The sequence below is a fragment of the Diadema antillarum genome, unplaced genomic scaffold (genome assembly GCF_040938485.1).
Source record: "Diadema antillarum isolate AM-2024a unplaced genomic scaffold, OU_Dant_1.0 seq00000341_RagTag, whole genome shotgun sequence".
Lineage (NCBI taxonomy): Eukaryota > Metazoa > Echinodermata > Echinoidea > Diadematoida > Diadematidae > Diadema > Diadema antillarum.
In genome coordinates this window covers 623,501-643,218 of record NW_027271354.1, presented here as the reverse complement: position 1 = coordinate 643,218, position 19,718 = coordinate 623,501, and the positions used below count along the sequence as shown (strand labels likewise).

The following is a 19,718-nucleotide window of genomic DNA, read 5'->3' as shown; positions in this document are numbered from 1 at the left end:
GAGGAATTGAACGTTTATCTGATGAAACTTGGTTTTGAAATGGCTGAAATATCAAACAAAAGAAAAAAAGAAAATAAAAGAGATCCTAATGAAAGGTGGGACCCAACTTTTATTATGATCACTTGTTTTACTTTACTTTTGGGTATCTCAGCCATTTCAAAACTGATTTTTATCAAACAAAGTTTGAAGTTCTCTTAGAACGGTATGCTCTGTAACATTTCATAAGTGGCTTCTTAGTATCTCACAAAAAGTTAAAACCTGAATTCCCTTCTCAAGCAAAACTAAACCATACCTTTACTTTGCATGGACATCCATGAACACATGAAGGGGACATCTTAATTTTTTCCCCCATGAACAAAACCAAAACAAAACAAAAAACAAGTACACAAGTACATGCTGCCAATGTTTCATTAAACTAACCACATGGAAGTACACTTGGACCAAAATTAACAGACAGACCCACTGACACTCTGCTAAACTTCTTTCTGCACTGAATACTGGACTCACCTGAAGACCACGAAAGCGAGTACACCCAGCGTGACGGCCAGTAGAACCAGGAGGGCAAAGACCACGCCTATGACACGCCCAGCATCCTCCCTGGGGTTTATTGTGGCTCCAGGGCCAGGATTAGGATCAAGGGTTGCAGCTGTTTTTTTTTTAAATTATTTGTTGTTGTTGTTGTTGTTGTTTTATTTCAAGGAGAAAATCAAGTAGAAAGAAAATCAATAAGAAAATATGGAAATACACATCATATATCTAGAGTTTAAGTCTTCAAAGGTCACAGGTGATACCTAAGAAAGACAAAAACAGTAGGACTACCACACGTCGTACGTAAAAAAATATGCATCAATTTGTCACAGGCACATCTGAAAGAGATGCTCCTTCATGTTCTTATTCGGTAGGTTAAAATTATTCGTCAAATTGTATACTCGGGTATTTTCATGTTCATGTTACCACACACAATCCTCTGATAAGTTAATACATTCGTAAATTTGAATGAAACTAGTCAACAAAATTAATTCTCATCCCCATTAGATAAAGGGAAATAACATCGCTTCACATACACACTATTGTGGTGTTGTAAAGACCGAAAAAGAAAGACAGCTACTCCTTGTATGTCATACACTGGCAACAGAAACCAATTCTCAAAGGCTTGAAAGAAAGAAAAAACAAACACTAGAGAAAGAAGAATAGACTAAACTCAGGGAGCATGACTACATAAAAAAGTAGAGAGTCATAAGGAGGGGTGTGAGATGAACGCATTCACTGTATGGAACTTTAAGCATTGCCATACACATTGTAGTAAATAAGTTTGGAGATTAAGATGATAGATTTTGACCTTTGACCTCCACAAATGACCTTTAACCTCTTGCACGGAAAATTTGCTTCTTACTCTCATTTCATTCTTTCTACCAGAGAATATTTTCACTGGACATATCTGGCAGGTGTTATGGCTGGAAATATCACATTTTGAGTCAGAGTTCAATGACCTCTGCTGGTCTTGAGGTCTGACCTTTTACCTCTGCTACTTCATATTACAAACTGTTTTTTTTTTTTTTCATCATTTTCTTCCTGTAACCACTGCAGAGCAAGAGACAGATTTCATTAAATAACATATGGGCACTCTTTTACAATCTTACTTGGATACCAGCAGTAACTAACATTTTGTTATTGATAAAAAGATAAAGAATGAGAAACAGAGAGACAGAGACAAACAGACAGATAGAGAGGAAGAAAGAGAGAGAGAGAGAGAGAGAGATCATGTGTGTTTGTGTAAAGTTGCAAATTATACAAATTTTCATTGTATAATTTGCAATAATCAAAAGTGCAGAGTTTGTGCGCACAGAACTTGGATGACAGCCAATATCAGTGGAAATGTCGCCCCCTTGTGGCAAGCACTATAAACCTGAAGAGGATATATCCATAGCCCAAATTTGAGTGGTATCTTGAAACATGTAGAAGGAAGAGAGGATTGGCCAAAGTATAAAAGCTAGGGAAAGACTGCAAAGAAGACGAGCTGTCTAACTTAAAGGCAGGGTGATTTTTGGAAGAAATGGAGATAGGAAATTGATAGGATGTATAGGGAAAGCGGTTAGCAAGGAGGAGGAACAGGGCAGTTTCCAGCGTTACACAGGAAAGGATCATACTTACGGACATACGACACCCGAAACCTCTGCGGGTAGGACGCCTCCCCGAGGAGCAGCCCGCGGCCGGGGAACGTGCTCATGGTGGACGCCCTCACGGTCAGCTCGTAGATGCCGTCCACCACGAGGTTGCGGAGGACATGGCTGGTGTTGTACTCCTGCATCTCGTAGGCATAGTCGGTGTTGTTCACCTCGCGGTAGAAGATGGTATAACTGTCGATGGAGTTGTAGAAGATGAGCGGCTCCATCCAGGTGATGCGTGCGGTGTTCGGGGCAACGATCTTGACGGTGATGTTGCGGGGTGGACCAGGAGCTGAGGGACAAGGATTAGGAGGGGAGGAAAAAAAATAAAGCCATTAATTTCAATTACATTCCAATTACAAGGAGGCATCCAGTAAATGAAGAGTTTTGAAATCATATGTGATATCATCATAAAATCCTGAGTACATGAGGCTGTTTGCCGCTGTGGTCAAACTACATGGAAATACCAGGCACTGAACTACAATATATGCAACCTTACTATTTTACACACAGCCTTTGTCACTAAAAATGGGTGTTCATTTGTGTCTGTGCCGTCTACTACAGACATATTCAGATAAAACTCTGAATACTTTAGGCACATCAACCACCACAACCACAGTAGAAGTATGTTGCTGGTGACTTGTACACATGCTATATTAGACTGGGGATATGTTCTTTCACTTTACTCACATCAATAGAATAGTTGACATACGATTCATATGACATCCTTTTGCATACATTTGTACATGACATGAATGTTGTCTGTGCTGCCATGTTCTCTTTAAAATGAAAATGTGCATGGGATTTTTTTTTTTTTTTGTACAGCAGCTCTGATTCCATCGGAAGTGGCAAACTTTTGCATTCAGGATCTACACACAGACAATGAAATTTGTGTAAAACCCTGCAAAACCACTGTAGCAGGGAACTCACTGGACATGATAACATATTACTGCATATGGCATTTATTTTACATGGCTTTTAATTTTCGTAAATTTTGCGAGTCACGTGATATTCATGAATTTATAACAACATGCAAAAACATAAATTCTGATCCAGAGATGAATGCAACATGTACAGTGTAGCATACATTTCTCAGTTCATTAACTGTACTCCACAATTGCGAATATAACCATGTGCAAAATTGTCAGAAAGTCCCGATCCATTTGATTCACTATTATGGCATATACAGTATATTGATCAGAACAGGTGAGGAGTGAGGATCACAAGGAAGAAAGGAGGGGGGGGGGGGGACATTTTCATGTACAGGTTTAATACCCTTATAGCTGACAGCAACCTGACATTTTCTCACTTTAATAAAGCCAGAGGGGGAAACTGGGAATGCAAAACAAAAGAACACATAGATAACTTTGAATGCCAAGGTTCCCATCTGTGATATACCGTACACCCGTCCAATCAAAACACTCATCGCATAATTTCCCTCACGACTAAAGTCATTACTTACAGCCATACATCACTTCCTACACAAGTTTTGCAAGACTTAGACCTGTCAAAACATCATCTATATTGTAGTGGGATACTTTGAATAATACCGCCATTAAGAAAAAAATAATAATAATTGCACCTATTCATCAATCCTGGTACAGATGACACGATGACTGGAAAAAAAAAAAACATATTTCTTTAAATGCCTCTGCCTTTCTTTGCATTAAAAAAAAAAGATGTGTATCCAGTTTCAACACTTGACAAGCCATTAAGAACAACTTGAAATTATCTTCTATGTTATTACTACCTTCCTAGAGTTACACACGTCCATTATCTTGTCACAGATTAATGGATTACAAATTACCCTCCATTAATTCATTTGATCTCACACTGGAGACCATGACCTCTTGTGCAGTATATATGACAATTCAATAGATTGACAACTAGCGACCATTGTAAGGGTTTCTGTGCTCAGTTCTGAATAGTCTGTACCTTCTGAAAGTGCTGGGGCAATGTTCAGACACACCCAAGAAAGTGGATCAGGTGTTAAGTCACATGCTATGCATATGATTTACAAATTTGCCTCTAGATGCAAACTATTGGAGTATTACATGTGAGAGCCACAAGACTACATTGTGTTTAGAATGGAATGATATCGTTACCAGCAATGTACATGTAATAGTATACAAATAATGCAAAGGTGGGGTGCATTTGTAGAGATGCAGTGCACTCAAGGATGCAACATCCACAAGACATAGTCAAGTGCATGTTGCACAACATTGTGATTACCGGAGAATGTGCTGCATCTCCACTAACATCAAAACCTGAAACTTGTGCATTATTTGTTTTATAAAAGAGATCTATGAACTATGATATCACCTAGTAAAACTTTGTACTGCAATACCATGGGGCTACATTTTGATTGGTTGTACCATATAGACGACCGTGTGAATCAAAGCAATTATTTGGGTTTGTGCTGCACACAGCAAACACTGCACAGAGCAATCAGCAATTTGCAATGGGATTACATGCAGCAATGAGCTTATGCCATTTTGCTGCTCACTTTTTGCACTCCAGTGCATTGGAGGAAAAAATAAAGAGAGCACATAACTCATTTCAAGGCTTCTGATTAGCTCCATTCTTAATCCCATCTTATAATCAATAATCAGTAAAAATATTAATTATCATTAAGTTATGCATACAAAAAATGATAAGAACAAAGAAAACAGTGTGATTTCATTATCTTTGCACCTGCATCTTATACAAGTCACATAAACTTCCCAAGATAAACAAAAATACTACTACTACTACAATTGTACTATTGGTAGAAGTAGCAGTAAGAGTAGTATCGTCATCATTATCCCCATTACCTTTATCATATTTACAGTTGTTTTTCAACTAGTGCTTTTATATCATGACACATTACTCAAAGGAATCTACCAAACAGAAGTAAGGTGTGCAAAAAAGTGTAAAGTGGATGGTGAGTCTCTGTAACATTAGACAAAAATCACTTTCACACAGCACTTCAAAGAAAAAAAAAAGAGAAAAGGAGCAGATATCAGTTAGACTAGAAATATAACAATATCTGAGAATCTCACATACTCTGTTTCTCGCACCTTAGCCGGTGATAGGACATTTACTGTGTCTGCTTCAAAGCACTGGAACAATTTACACAGTCTCCATCAGTCAGTGTGTTCAAAAAAGCCTTGAAAACACATCTTTTCAGTAGCAACTAGTTCGTAGCTGTAACATTTATCCATTATTTTACATACTGTCGTACATGTTTTGAATTGATTGTAAGCGCTTTGGGCCTTGTGGGAAAAGCGCACTATAAATAATAGTAATAATAATAATAATAATAATCTACGAGAGAACACTCACCAACAGAAGTCTCAAATTACGAAGATCCCAATCATGAAGAAATACCCTTATGAAAAGCCACAATGTTTGATTTGAGTGGAAAAAAAAGGAGAATTCTATTTTCCTGAAGTTACACTCAATGAACTTTCCGGAAGCAAAAACACCAGCACAAAACGATTCACGAAGAGCTGGGAGGAACACGAGCCAGGCAAACAGCCAATCACAGGCACAAGATGATTCAAGAAAGCTCGAAAGTCATATCATGCGGGTTTACATCAACTTAAGAATCCTGTGGGATGCAAAGTGACATTTGGCTCCAGCGAAATGTCTCTCTGCTCATCCTTCCTCAGTGTCACGGCTTGATCTGGGGAGTTAGAACAGGTGCCTTAGTCTTCTTAAAAGGAGCAAGGGATGAGGAGGAGGAGTACAAGGCAAGGCGTGAAACTCTCACACCTTCATCCAGGCAGGTACATTGACCCCATTTCATCAGCCCTCCTGACTGGCAGGAAATGGGTTGCTAATAGTCTCCCCTCAGACTTAGTGGAGCCAAATCAAGCTAACTAACCCCCCCCCCCCTTTTTTTTCTTCCTAAGTGCAACAACAAGTGGATATCCAGTCAGTGTCCCCTGGAGAAACATGGGTGCAGATTCCAGGAAAACACTGCCTGTCAGCAATGTGCGATAGACAATTCGACTACTGTAAGAGTGGCAGTTTTTATGGTGTGGAAATTTTGGTAATTAAGTAATTTTCAGTCATGAATATCTTGATTCCCAAGTATCAAAAACACTAGAAATCCATCTCATTCAGCTGAGCATGAACAACTACTGACGCAAAAATATCTATTTAACTTTCTTTGTGTTTGTTAACCCGTTGAGGACGAGTCCCGAGTATACTCGGGCAAGTGTCTATGGGAAATGCATGTTGTAGCAAAATTAGCCTGTCCTCAACGGGTTAATACCCATTAAGCATAAACTTCAAACACAAAAGATTCCTTTGACAGTCACAGAGACTTTTATTATGATCACTTTGTTTTACTTTGTTTTTGGATGTCTCAGCCATTCCAAAATCAATTTTCATCAAATAAACTTTGAATTCCTCTTAGAATGGTAAGCTCTGTATTATTTCATAAGTGGTTTCTTCGCTATTTTGCAAAATATTAAAAGCCCAATCCTCATCTCCACCAATGCTATACTATCAGTTTGATATACCGTATATAAATAAACGACAAAAAATGTATGCTCAAACCATCGTTTTGATATACAAAGTTTATTCCTATGATGTTTGAATGCATGGGCATTTAGACACATTAAAATATCCTACAATTGTATATCCCCATTATACTCTCTAGACTGAAAAGTGAGAAGGGGAGACTGGTCCTGTACACCTTAGCTAGGTGCCTAGACTCTGTATGTTTTCTGCTAATTGACAAGTCCTGGGGGCCAATCAAATTGGTCCAGTATTCCCTGTCAGCCAGTAGACTCCACAGTAAGACAGGCCTGGGGGAAATTTGGAAGGAGACACTCTACAATCCATTTAGCTCAGCTGCTAATCCAATTTTGAATGCTCTGCTGTCATCACATGAGGGAAGAGGGACTAGGCATGTAATATGGCCAATTTTTTTTTGCAGCCATGCATTTGTGTAATTGCTCTTTACAGCTTGCTTTTGTTTTGATCATACAGGAGGAGTTAATGCAGACATGTGACTTGTAGGTAACTGGGAACTTTCATTAGTGCATGATGCCGCAGACAATTATAATTCACACGCTGAAAGACTTTGTCAGGAATCGGTCTCCCTTGACTATTATCACTTTTCCACTCCAAGATCTAATAAGCAATCACGATTCATTCATTAAAGAACACACTACAACTGTATATATACCACAATTCATTTCTCCACCTGCTGAAACTGGATTTCTGTGCACACAGAAACTGAACTGGTCATTTGGAGCACCCAAACTTTTGTTGACCATCAGGCTGTCTGGACATAAGTGATCGTGAGGTTGCGACTTTTGAGATCGGGACCTGGTCCCACATGTGGGAGGGGGTTGCTCCATGTCACAACAGATGCTCCATCCTGCTCTAGTCCACTTTACTATCAACTACAATTATTGTTTGCCTTTTTAGAGGGAAGGGTGTTAAGGGGTTAATCTTTAATAAATGGGCTAACATCCAAGTCATCCAGGAGAATCAAGTATTCTCCACTCACATCATGCCACAGAAACCAGAACAAGATCTGGGGTAATGGGCTATATGGGAGCTCTACAATTCTAAACTAAAACTCTGCCCGTGGATAATTTGTCATCATGACTATGATTTCCTGGCCCCCTACCATATTTCTTCCTTCATTTTCTTTTCTTTTCACAATCTGATATCATATTTCATCAAGTGCTTGACAGGATCACTTCTTAGTCCTAATCAGCATCAGCACAGAAAAAAAAAATAGTTCTCACTATGGATGCATTGTTTGCTACAGCTGAATGCTAGTGCAATTTCTTCACCTACTGGCACAGATATGTCGACAAAATAATTGTTAATGAAAAGAGATTACCTAATCCCCTAATCCTTCTGTGTCACTATGACCTTCTGGTTAGAGTAAGGCACATTGCTACACTTAGTGGGCTTGCTAATCTACAACCATGTCAAGTCTGTGTGAGTTTTAACTGAATGCTGACAATTGCAAGATTTGCAATCTATTCATGGCTAAGTGTCTGGGCATATAAAGAGTTAACAATCTTACGATGCATCATAATAACAAACAGACCCCATGGAATAATATCAAGTTACAATATGTAACTCACACGTTAAAGTGATACTAAATCATAGTGCCTTCACCGACAGTTCTGTAGAACATTCATTAACATGTCAGGTTGCCAAACATATCCTCCATGTTTGGGGGCAAAAAAATCAAATCCACAGATGAAGCTTTAAAGGACAAGTTCACCTTCATAAACATAAGGATTGAGAGAATGCAACAATATTAGTAGAACACATCAGTGAAAGTTTGAGGAAAATTGGACAATCGATGCAAACGTTATGAATTTTAAAAATCTTTGTGTTGGAACCGCTGGATGAGGAGACTACTACAGCTTGTGAGTCATATGCGTACAACAGTATAAAGAAAATATAAAGAAAATTCAACATATTTTCACTTTTTTCGCATAATAAAAGAGCACTTGACTTGACTCTTTCTAAAGGCAGGGGGAATAATATTACCCATAACATTTGTCGATAACGAGTCGGGGGAATGTGTACTTTTTTCAAAAGCTGAAATTTTGTGAAATTCTCTTTATATTTATCTTATATTGTTGTACGCATGTGACATCTAAGTTATTCACACACTGCAGTAGTCTTCTCATCCAGCGGTTACTGCACAAAAACTTCAAAAATTCATAACTTTTGAACGGATTGTCCAATTTTCCTCAAACTTTCAATGATGTGTTCTACTAATATTGCTACATTCTCTCAATCCTTATGTTTATATAGGTGAACTTGTCCTTTAATAGTCTCTCTATCTTCATTCATCTCGGGCAATCATACTCAATACCAATCTGTATCATATGGAATTATCATTTGATCATACCCTCACAGGTTTGAGAAAATTCTGGCAGTACACCTTGAGTCAGGATTATGCATAACATTTAAGTTTATTCATAAATACAATTGTACTTTATACTAACATAAAAGGATGTTAAAAGGGGAGGGAGGGCGATGCAAGATTTGACTCTTCTGCTTATGACATCAATGAATCTGGACAGGTGTGAATTTTGACGGCTCATAAAAGAGCTTGCAAGAGCATGCTGCATAAGGAAATCACTATGAATACATCGACCAAATGAATTAATTATGAATGGCTACCCATCAAAGACAGTTTGATGTAAGATTTGATTATGACTGCTTTGATCGCAAAAGGGCTTGCCCAAAATAATCCCTACTCAAGACCAGTAGCCATAATAACTGCCACCTCAGAATCCAGTGTGATAAATGACTGCATTAAATTTCTTGCCTGACACTTCTGTTTGACAAACTGTTGCTGCATCAAAAGCACTAAATTTTATCACTCGCATGGCACTACTTCACGATGTCATTGTTATGACATAACTAAAATTATCACTGAAGGTGATTAATACCCCCACCACTAGTGTTGCTTTATAGTACGTGATGTCATGAGGGCAATGACGTTAATACCAAGTTTGTGCACTTGTCGAATTGGAAACAGAATAATTTTAGTTTACTGTACAATTACAGAGTTGACACCGAGTATTAAACTTACAGCAAATGGAAACATGCTATCACCCAGCATCACTACACTTAAAGACCATCATTCACACCAAATTTGACCTTCATAGCTTGAATGGTTTATTTTGATACAAAAATGAGTGGTTACCATGGCAACACATTTTCCTTAAACTAACACGTTGGTGTCTTGCAAAACTACACTTTTAGATCATGATACATACTAAATTTGACTTTGATTGCTTGAATGATGGAAAAGTTATTCGATCTGCAAGGTTTTGGTAAAATCGTGGTAACCATGGCAACGGTTTGTGTGACAAACACAAAAATTATGTGTTTCACATCTATACCTCAGGGCCATAATGCCTGTACCAAATTTGGTTTCAATTGCTTAAAAACTGTGGAAGAAGTTCACTCCACAGGATTTAAAAAAACAAACAAACATGCGGTTACCATGGCAACGCATTGTCAGATACAAATACAAAGGACATTTTGCAAAACTACACTTAAAGAGCATCATACACACCAAATTTCACCTTCATAAATTAAATGGTTCAATTTGATACAAAAATGAGTGGTTACCATGGCAAAACATTTTTCTTATATTAACACATTGGTGTCTTGCATAACTACACCTCCCAATCATCATACAAACTAAATTTGACCTTAATTGCTTGAATGATGTAGAAGTTATTCAATCCACAAGGTTTTGGTAAAATTATGGTTACCATGGCAACGCTTTGTCCGACAAACACAAAAATTATGTGTTCCTCATCTATGCTTCAAGGCCATAATGCCTACCAAATTTGATTTCAATTGCTTCAAAGCTGTGGAAGTTGTTCACTTCACAAGATTTCGAAGAAAACATGCGGTTACCATGGCAACGCTTTGTCAAGTACAAACACAAAGAGTGTCTTGCATAAGTACACCTATAGATCATCATACATCTTGTAGATACCAATTTTGAAATTGATTGCTTAAATACTATGGAAGTTATTCAATCCACAAGGTTTTGGTAAAATTATGGTTACCATGGCAACACACTGTCCGACAAACACAAAAACATGTCTTGCACATCTATACCTCAATATCATCATTTACCCTAAGTTTCATTTAGATTGCTTCAAAGCTGTAGGAGGAGTTCGCGACATAAAATTTTGCAACAGACCGACCGACCGACCTCCCGCCCGACCGCCCGCGCGACCAACATCACGGTGATTCCTATATACCCCCTTCACACTAAGTGTGGCAGGGGTATAATGACATGTCTTTTATGTCAAAATATGCATGGTTTTAATTCATCTTGGCATGAACCCCCATACCCACCCCACTAATTACCTCCACCAAGGGAGGAGGTTATGTTTTCGTTACCATTGGTTTGTGTGTTCGTTCGTTCGTTCGTTAGTTAGTTTGTCCGTGTGCAAAATAACTCAAAAAGTAGTTAACGGATTGGAATGAAACTTGCAGGAAAGGTTGAGAATGACACGAGTAACAAACGATTAATTTTTGGTAATGATCCGATAATTTTTGGGAATTTATGAGGGATTTTTGATGTTTTGGCAGGTAGGGTCAATGAACTTGGGAGTTCAGGCTCCGTGTATTTGACGTCTGCCTGCGTGCACTAAAGTGCGTGCTCTAGTTTCTGCTGGGGCGAGGTGCGCCGTGCAGCTGAGGGCTTATGACGTAACAAAGGCTTCTATATTGGGAAATCAGTCGACTTTCAGCACCGATGCTGTGTGTACGTATGATATCTCTGTGGAAGAACAAGATCAGCATGGTGGTGGAAATAAGTTGCATGCTTGGTGGAGGTCTGCGCTCTCAGAGTGCTTTTCTAGTTTCTTTTGTGTTTACTTCTAGAGACAATGAAGTAAAACTTGAATTGGCAGAAAAGAGAACTGTCACAGAAGTATATACTCCCTAAAGCAAATTGTCTGTTTATGTTGACTAATGAGAGTGAAACTGCTGCATCTATTCATGGACATTTGTAAAATAATCAGTGCTGTCCTCGCGTGCTCGTTAATAATGTTCCCATGTGGATATACAGACTTGCACGCTGAATCTTCTCGTCTCAACCGATTCCTCTGTGTCAACGACACAGAAACAAGTATCACTTCAACCCTTTATAGATCAGCACCTTGAGGCTCCTTGCATCGCCAACCCTGCTCTACCTATGGAGGAAGTACCAGCTTTTACACTATTTTATACAAGTTTAGACAAATAGATGGTGTATTTACAGAGATTACTGTATACATCAAAAAATGTCTTTTGAATATCTGGAGCTGTTTTATTCTCACAAATTTGAGTATCAACTGATATTTTGCAACATTAACAATTTGACCTCCCCCCCCTAAATATATATATATATATATATATTGATATGACAAAATTGTATTAATCATCTCTAAATGTGCAAAAATTTAAACACCATAAAAATTTCTAGTTGTACAGAAGTGTGGTACTGAGGAATGACATTAACCTGGCAAAAAAAAAAAAACAGAGAAAAAGAATAAAATAACATATAGAACCCATGCACACACACACACACACACACACACACACACACACACACACACACACACACACACACACACACACACACACACACACACACACACACACACACAAACACAAACCCACATACAAGGGTGATCATTGGCTGTTGGGTGCCAAAGGGTTACAGTCCTGTCCAGAAGAGTACAAAGTTTCATCTTGGATGATTTACAACCTCTCCAACAGACCTGCAGAAGCAGGGAGTACATGCAGCTACAAATGTGTAGCTGCTAAGTAGATTACTGGCCTGAAACTTGCACTGGTCATAAATCTATCACAAATCACAAACTTTCATAAACACTTACGCTTGGTTTACATGTCATATAAGTGACCAAGTCTTGAATGATTATCTCTATGCAAAAGGAAGCAACAACAATTTAAAAACAAAATCATTTGAGACAAACTAAACAATGTCTTGGTATGGATGTGTAGGATGATTCTAGGGCAATTACTCCCTGAACAATTACCCCAAACCCTTCCCCTGACCCCAACCCTAATCCTAATCCTAAACCTCATCCTAACCATAACCCAAACTCTAACCCTAAACCTAAACATAATCTTTATTATAACCTTATCCCTACCTAGTATTTAGTGGGGGGGGGGGGGGGGGGGGCAACTGCCCTGATTGTTTCAATCTACCATAATCTAAAATGATGCTCTAGCATATACGCTAAAAAAAAAAAGCCTCTATTTTTTTTTATGTGCCATAATATAAAATGATGTTAAAGTATGTATAAGTTTTATGTATTAAAGATATTAATACTACAGATCAATACACAGTGATTCAGATGCACAAGACTGATGTGACATATATCCACATGGAATACCAGTACTACGATTCTCTTATCTGGATGGGTGGGGGAGGGGGTGGTTATCCATTATTCCAGAATAGGGAAATATAGGAGATAGAAGAGAAAGAGGTGGGGGTCTTTGAAAAGCATAAGGAAGCATGTTCAGTCACAAGCCTGTGATGTTACCAAGGGGAAACATCCAGGGCATTATATATCCCAGCCAGAGGGAGGAGGTCTGCAGACTACAACCCAAGTGCCTGACACCTTTGGCCTGGCTCCGCTCTTCCCCCACCCCCCCCCCCCCCCCCAAAAAAAAGATGACATTGAATAGTGCGTCGTTTGTAGGAAGCACTGCATTACATAGTGGATTAGTTCTCTTGCCACTTGCTATTGTGTTGTCTGAATCTCACAACCGGAAATACAATGCACCTCACACTTCAACCTCTTGCAGCTTGAATTTTGTATATGATACTAATCCACAGGGGAGGAATGATATTTCTAAAAAGACAGGGAAAACAAGTTATAAGGTCAACCCAATAGCTATGATTGATGGTGATGAATACCTCTGGAAAAGTGTTCCATGGGGAGAAAAAAAGCACCTCCTCTTCAATTTTTCAATTTGGATGATTTTGAAACATGGGGATCAAGAAGCTGTTCATATTTGCAAAAACAAAAACAAGACATTCCCTTATTCACACTTTGTCTTTGGAAAGAAATTAAAAGCACAAAAAACACAGGCACACAATTTTTGGGAAAAAAAATTCTCATCTTTGAGAGGAAATTTAAATAAGACGAATAATTAAATGGTACAGTATCCCATGAGCCCATAACTTTAAGAAAATTCTCATAAGATGATAAGGGAACCATAAAATGAGACCTCTAAGTTTGTGTCTGACCTTATTCAGTTTATTACAGTCCACTTGATGCAGAATTAAACTTAAAAGGAATACTTGTGATATGCTGCTTTACATGAAAACAGAAAAGTCATCACAGATTTAGGAAAATTTGGCAAAACAATCTGACTCATAAAAGAAATTTATGAATTGTAAAAGTTTAGAGAGTGCCAATGGTAAGATGAATTGGCAGCTCTATGTGATACTGGTATTGAGCAGCTCTCCATTAGGTTTGTACAAAAATATTCAACAATTTTCATCCCCCCCCCCCAAAAAAAAAAAAAAAAAAAAAAAAACATCTAAAAAAATCAAAAAAAAAGGATTAAAGAGTGTCCTCCATGCATCTTTCTCAGGCATTCATTGGTCTGTTTCTCTGATTCTTCTACGTTCATACCACGCAATACAACACTAGGCTGGACTTGCCCTTTAAGCTTGATAGGGTCCAATATGCACTGTGCTGTACACTCTGTACGTGGTATGAGTGCACTTGGCAACGAGGAATTATTATAGGTTCCAAGAATTTCAGATGCAGTTCTTGTTATTGCTATTGTTGTGACTCCTGCTTGTGTTGTCAACAACAGTTTACCAAGAATGAATCCAAAGTTGTGGGATCAGTCAATGAGAAAAAGCTTTGAGTCATTTTTCTACACACATGATCACCTCACAAAATGATTCATTCCTTCCAAACCACTTGGAAAATATCATTTCTGTCATATTGGAACCAAAAAACAATAATTACATGTGCTTATTAAATTTCTGCTTTACATCAGCAAACCTCAACAAACAGTCTACATGCAGACATGTGCAATGTGTTTCATTCTCATATATCTTCAATGATTACTGTTCTGGAGGATGTGGTTTAAACAAAATATACAAAAAGGATTTTTTACATGCATTACTTGACCAAAGTTTCTATTAAAAAAAAAAAAAAAAAAAACAACGAACAAAATCAAAGCTGAAGGGTTTAACATGCTGCCATTGTCTCTGATGTTGTGTCAAATTAAAGTTATGAAAAACCCACTGGGTACCATCTTAATTGGTTATTGAATATTTGAACACATAGAGAAAGTCAATAAAAGACCAAATTTACCATACTTGCTTTTACTGAGAGTAGTGATAAAATAATAAACGTAACACTATGACAACATAATGATATGGTCTTTGGTATTTAGGGTAGCCTCTTCAGTATTGCCACTACTCTACCACAGAGCCCAGCCATTATCATTACCCTGGTGTTGCCAGGTACCCATTTATACACCTGGATCAAATGGGATATGGTGGGTAAAACATCCTGTCCAAGGACAAGCAAACCTGACAAGATTTGAACCTCCAAGTGAAAGTCAGAGTCTTATCCACTGTGCCCCCATTAATAAAATAATCCATTTTGGATACATATATACTAGCACATCCTCACAAATATCTTGATCATGGCAGCATTTTTTTTTCTTCAAACTTGTAGATGCTCAAGAGTTTCCTCATCCATTTGCACACCATGAAAATCGCTTATCATTGCAAAGTTTAACGCTTTTGACATTGAGCAAACAAACTGTTAAACGGTGTCTTCAAGAAAACTAATTTTAAACACATCTGTGACTCCAAGTGGTCATCGTGCAAATGAATTGAAGACTACACATAATACATACACCACATCCAATGATTCATCTCCAAACAGCTGAACCCAGAAATGCTGTGAAAGGAAACGCCAAGTGGTGGCACAGCGCCCTCTTTGTCCAAAAGACATATAGTCTGGGGCTATGATCATATTCATTATTTTACTACAAACAGTGGTTGCACTGCACAAAACTGATCAAAACAGCTGAACCTGAAACTGCAGTGAAGGAAAGCACTGGTTAGTGGTATGGCGCCCTCTCTGTCCATAGGCATACTTTGCAACAGACAGTGGTTGCACTGCTCAAAATTGGTCTCAACAGCTGAACCTGGAACTCAGCAAGGGGAGTACCGATTAGTAGAATGGCGCCCTCTTTGTTTAAATGCATAAAGTCAGATATTGACTATATTCACTTGCAACAGAAAGTGGTTACACTTCACAAAATTGGTATCTAGAAAAGTACTCAGAGAACACAGACCTCCGCCAAGCCAGCAACTCATGTCCACCCTCACACGCTTGCAATTTCCCAATATAGAAGCCTTTTGTTTACGTCATTACAGGGCACCTTGCCCTAGCAGAGTTTGAGCACATGCTTTAGTACGCGTATGTAAACCTCCAGTACGCACAGCTTGAATCCCAAGTTCGTTGACCTTATATGCCAAAAGATTAAAAAATCCTTTAAATATTAATAAAAATCACTGATCACTACCAAAATTGAATGAAGTGTTCTTTGTGTCAATGTCGACTTTTTATGCACGTTCCATTTTAATCCGTACACAACTTTTTGAGTTATTTTGCACACAGACAAACCAACGCCGATGATCACTAAACCTCCTGCCCTGGCAGAGGAAATAACAGCTAAACTCATAAGATCTCACACCTGGGAATAATTCTCCATAAACACACGTTAAAAAAAACTTAATAAAATCATATAAAAGACACATAAGATTCAGTGTCTGTGGTGTGTTATACCTAGGCAACAAACTTATTCTACTCCAGTCCTGAAATTTGGCAGGGGATTTTTCTACTCAAACTCTGCTCAAAAGTCCTTAAAGAACGACTACGGCTCAAAACTTCACGTTTTCTAATTTCACACTGAAGCAAATATAGTCCCCCTAAATACAAAAGAGAGAGTGTTCTACCTCCAAATGGGGTGTATTATTAGGGTCTACCCTCATCAACCATACCTGTTGTTAGTTTTTAACAGGCTTGTGTGACTTTTTTTTTTTTCCAGATTTATTTTGGTATCTTTATTACAAAAAGTGATGTTGGTTGGGCTGGTGCACGTTATTTGAAGGTTGAACAGTGATCAGTGGCATGGCACCCTCTTTGTTCAAAGGCATATACACTGTACATGTAGTCTCGGAATTTGACAATGTTCACTTACCACACTGTACATACAGAATGATGGTGAAAAATTAGTGCATTCTCACTACACATGATCATTCTGATCTGAAAAAAAAAAAAAAAAATATATATATATATATATATATATATGAAAATATAATGTTTTCATTGTTTGCTCTATTTCAATGCAGAAATATTGGGCATTGCTGAGGTTGATAACATGACTCGTTGAAAGTACACAAATACCACTATCTGCCAAGTTTGGTGAAAATTCAACATGGGTTTTTCAAGAAGAAGGTGAAAATGTAACAAGTTTACACAGGATGCATGAAATACGATGCACGAAGAATAATGAATGATTGCACAAGCTCACCTCAGCCTTTGGCTCAGGACTGGTGAGTAAAAAAAAAAAAAAAAATCCAACAATGCATATTTTCTCCCTACCTGTTACATCAGTTTTCTCGACAAGCTCTGTGCTGGTGGTACCCTCTCCAGCACTGGTGGAGGCAGAAACCTTGATCTTATACTGCGTGAAAATTTCTGCAGGAGGATAATACAAGTGACACATAACATGGCTTAATCAAGATTTATTGAAAATGCATATTATTAAAGGACAAGTTCACCTTCATAAACATTGGGATTGAGAGAATGTAGCAATATTAGTAGCACACATCATTGAAAGTTTGAGGAAAATCAGACAATCCGTTCAAAAGTTATGAATTTTTGAAGTTTTTGTGCAGTTCCCGCTGGATGAGAAGACTACTGCAGTGTATGATTAACTTAGATGTCACATGCGTACAACAATATAAGGAAAATATAAAGAGAATTTCACAAAATTCCATCTTTTGAAAAAAGTACACATTCCCCTGACTCGTTACCGACAAATGTTATGGGTAATATTATTTCCCCTGCCTTTAGAAAGAGGCAAGTCAAGTGCTCTTTTATTATGCGAAAAAAGTGAAAATATGTTGAATTTTCTTTTACATTTTCTTTATACTGTTGTACGCATATGACTCACAAGCTGTAATAGTCTCCTCATCCAGCGGTTCCAACACAAAAATTTGAAAAATTCATAACTTTTGCATCGATTGTCCAATTTTCCTCAAACTTTCACTGATGTGTTCTACTAATATTGTTGCATTTTCTCAATCCTTATGTTTATGAAGGTGAACTTGTCCTTTAACAATATGATGGTATTAAATGCATAAGAAATAGCCGTCCTGTTCAAGCACTCAGACAGTTTCATATGAAGCATGGTTTCAAGAACTGTTACCTAGTGTCATTATTGCTATTACTATAGAAACACTGCGAGACAGATAAGCATATACAGACTGACAGATAGATATCTTATGTAGATAGATAGATAGATAGATAGATAGATAGATAGACAGATAGATAGAAAGATAGATAGACAGATAGATAGAAAGATAGATAGACAGATAGATAGATAGATAGATAGATAGATAGATAGACAGACAGGCAGGCAGACAGATTTAGATTTATATATGGTTGGCACAAAGAGAGTCAGACATAAAACTATACTGAATGATTAATTGATTGATGAATGCTGATTAGATTAATGTTTGAGATAGAACAAAAAAAGAAACAGGGGAATTAATGAACAAAAAAAAGAGAAGTGGGCAGGAAAAAAAGGGGTAATATAAAACCAGAAATTTTCGTGTGCGTGAAACTTTTGCAAGTTTTTCAAGGAGCTGAGATTTGAGAAGGGAAAATGTAGGCGGAAGTTCTTGTTTACACAAAGCACTGAATGCCAATGGCGATTCACAAAAGTTTCATGCCATGAAAAAGGCTGTCAGCTCCAATTCGCGAGAGTTTCACGCCGTGAATATTTCTGGGTTCTACAGTCTACAACCTTACTGCTATGTAGAAGGACAGGTGTAATGACAGCCAATAGACTAGGCTGAGATAGGATATGAGTCTGGAGGCAAGCACAAATGGTATACCTACCCAGGGCTGTGAAGAGATGGTGCTGTTGGAAGACTTTGAACCTTCTCCACGAGGACGCCCCCTGGCGCTTAATGTAGGCATAGTAGAACACGATCTTGCCATTCTCCTGGTTGGGTTTGTTCCAGAACACCTGGAGGCTGGTCGGGTTCTTACCCACAAGGGTTACGCCATGGGGAGGACCGGGGGCTGGATATGAGACGGGAGGTATAAACAGTGCAAGGGGGATTAAACTCTATTCATCAACAGTTTCCAACTGAATTGAATTGAATTGAGCTGAATATTTCATTGTCCACAAATACAATTTAAGCCTGTAGAAATATGCTTTTCACCAGTGATAGTATACACAAGAAATATTTATACACAAACAACAATTGTTCAAAGAATATCATATACATTAAACACACTGCAGAGAACATCTGACAAAACAAAAAAATCTTTTACCATAATTGTTGCAGAAAATAATAAATAATGATTACATTGTAATATTCAAAATGCACCTTGCATATTATCTAACTGGATTGGGTAATTTAAAGAAATTCCATGATAATATCAGCAGCACTCTCATGGAAAACACATTCTTTGGAATAATTCACTAAACATCTATATAAAAATCTCAATATATTCATTTTCATCACATTGTTTGTTTGTTTGTTGTTTTTTTATGGGGGGATTACATTTAGAGAAACACACAGTGTGCAGGGCAGAAATAAATTTCATATCTAAAAAGAGCAAGGTCAAAAGTCTCAACAGGTGTTAAGTTATACAACACATTTCACACACTGAGATTTGCACTGTGATTGAAAGTAAAATTATTACTGAATTAATGTCATTACTAGCCAAATTTTGAAAGAAAGTTCTT

The 19,718-nt window shown here is 37.8% G+C and overlaps 1 protein-coding gene across 1 annotated transcript in view; it reads right to left on the bottom strand.

Moving 5' to 3' along the window:
* LOC139730887 (putative receptor-type tyrosine-protein phosphatase mosPTP-1) overlaps positions 1–19,718 on the bottom strand; it is a 269,592-nt gene that overhangs the window by 70,216 nt on the left and 179,658 nt on the right. Inside the window, exons 9-12 of the mRNA XM_071641763.1 lie at positions 18,860–19,045; positions 17,336–17,431; positions 2,152–2,457; positions 508–646 (exon numbers count right to left, since the gene is read on the bottom strand). Coding sequence (XP_071497864.1) covers positions 508–646; positions 2,152–2,457; positions 17,336–17,431; positions 18,860–19,045 — 727 coding nt within the window. The remainder of the gene's footprint in view (positions 1–507; positions 647–2,151; positions 2,458–17,335; positions 17,432–18,859; positions 19,046–19,718) is intronic.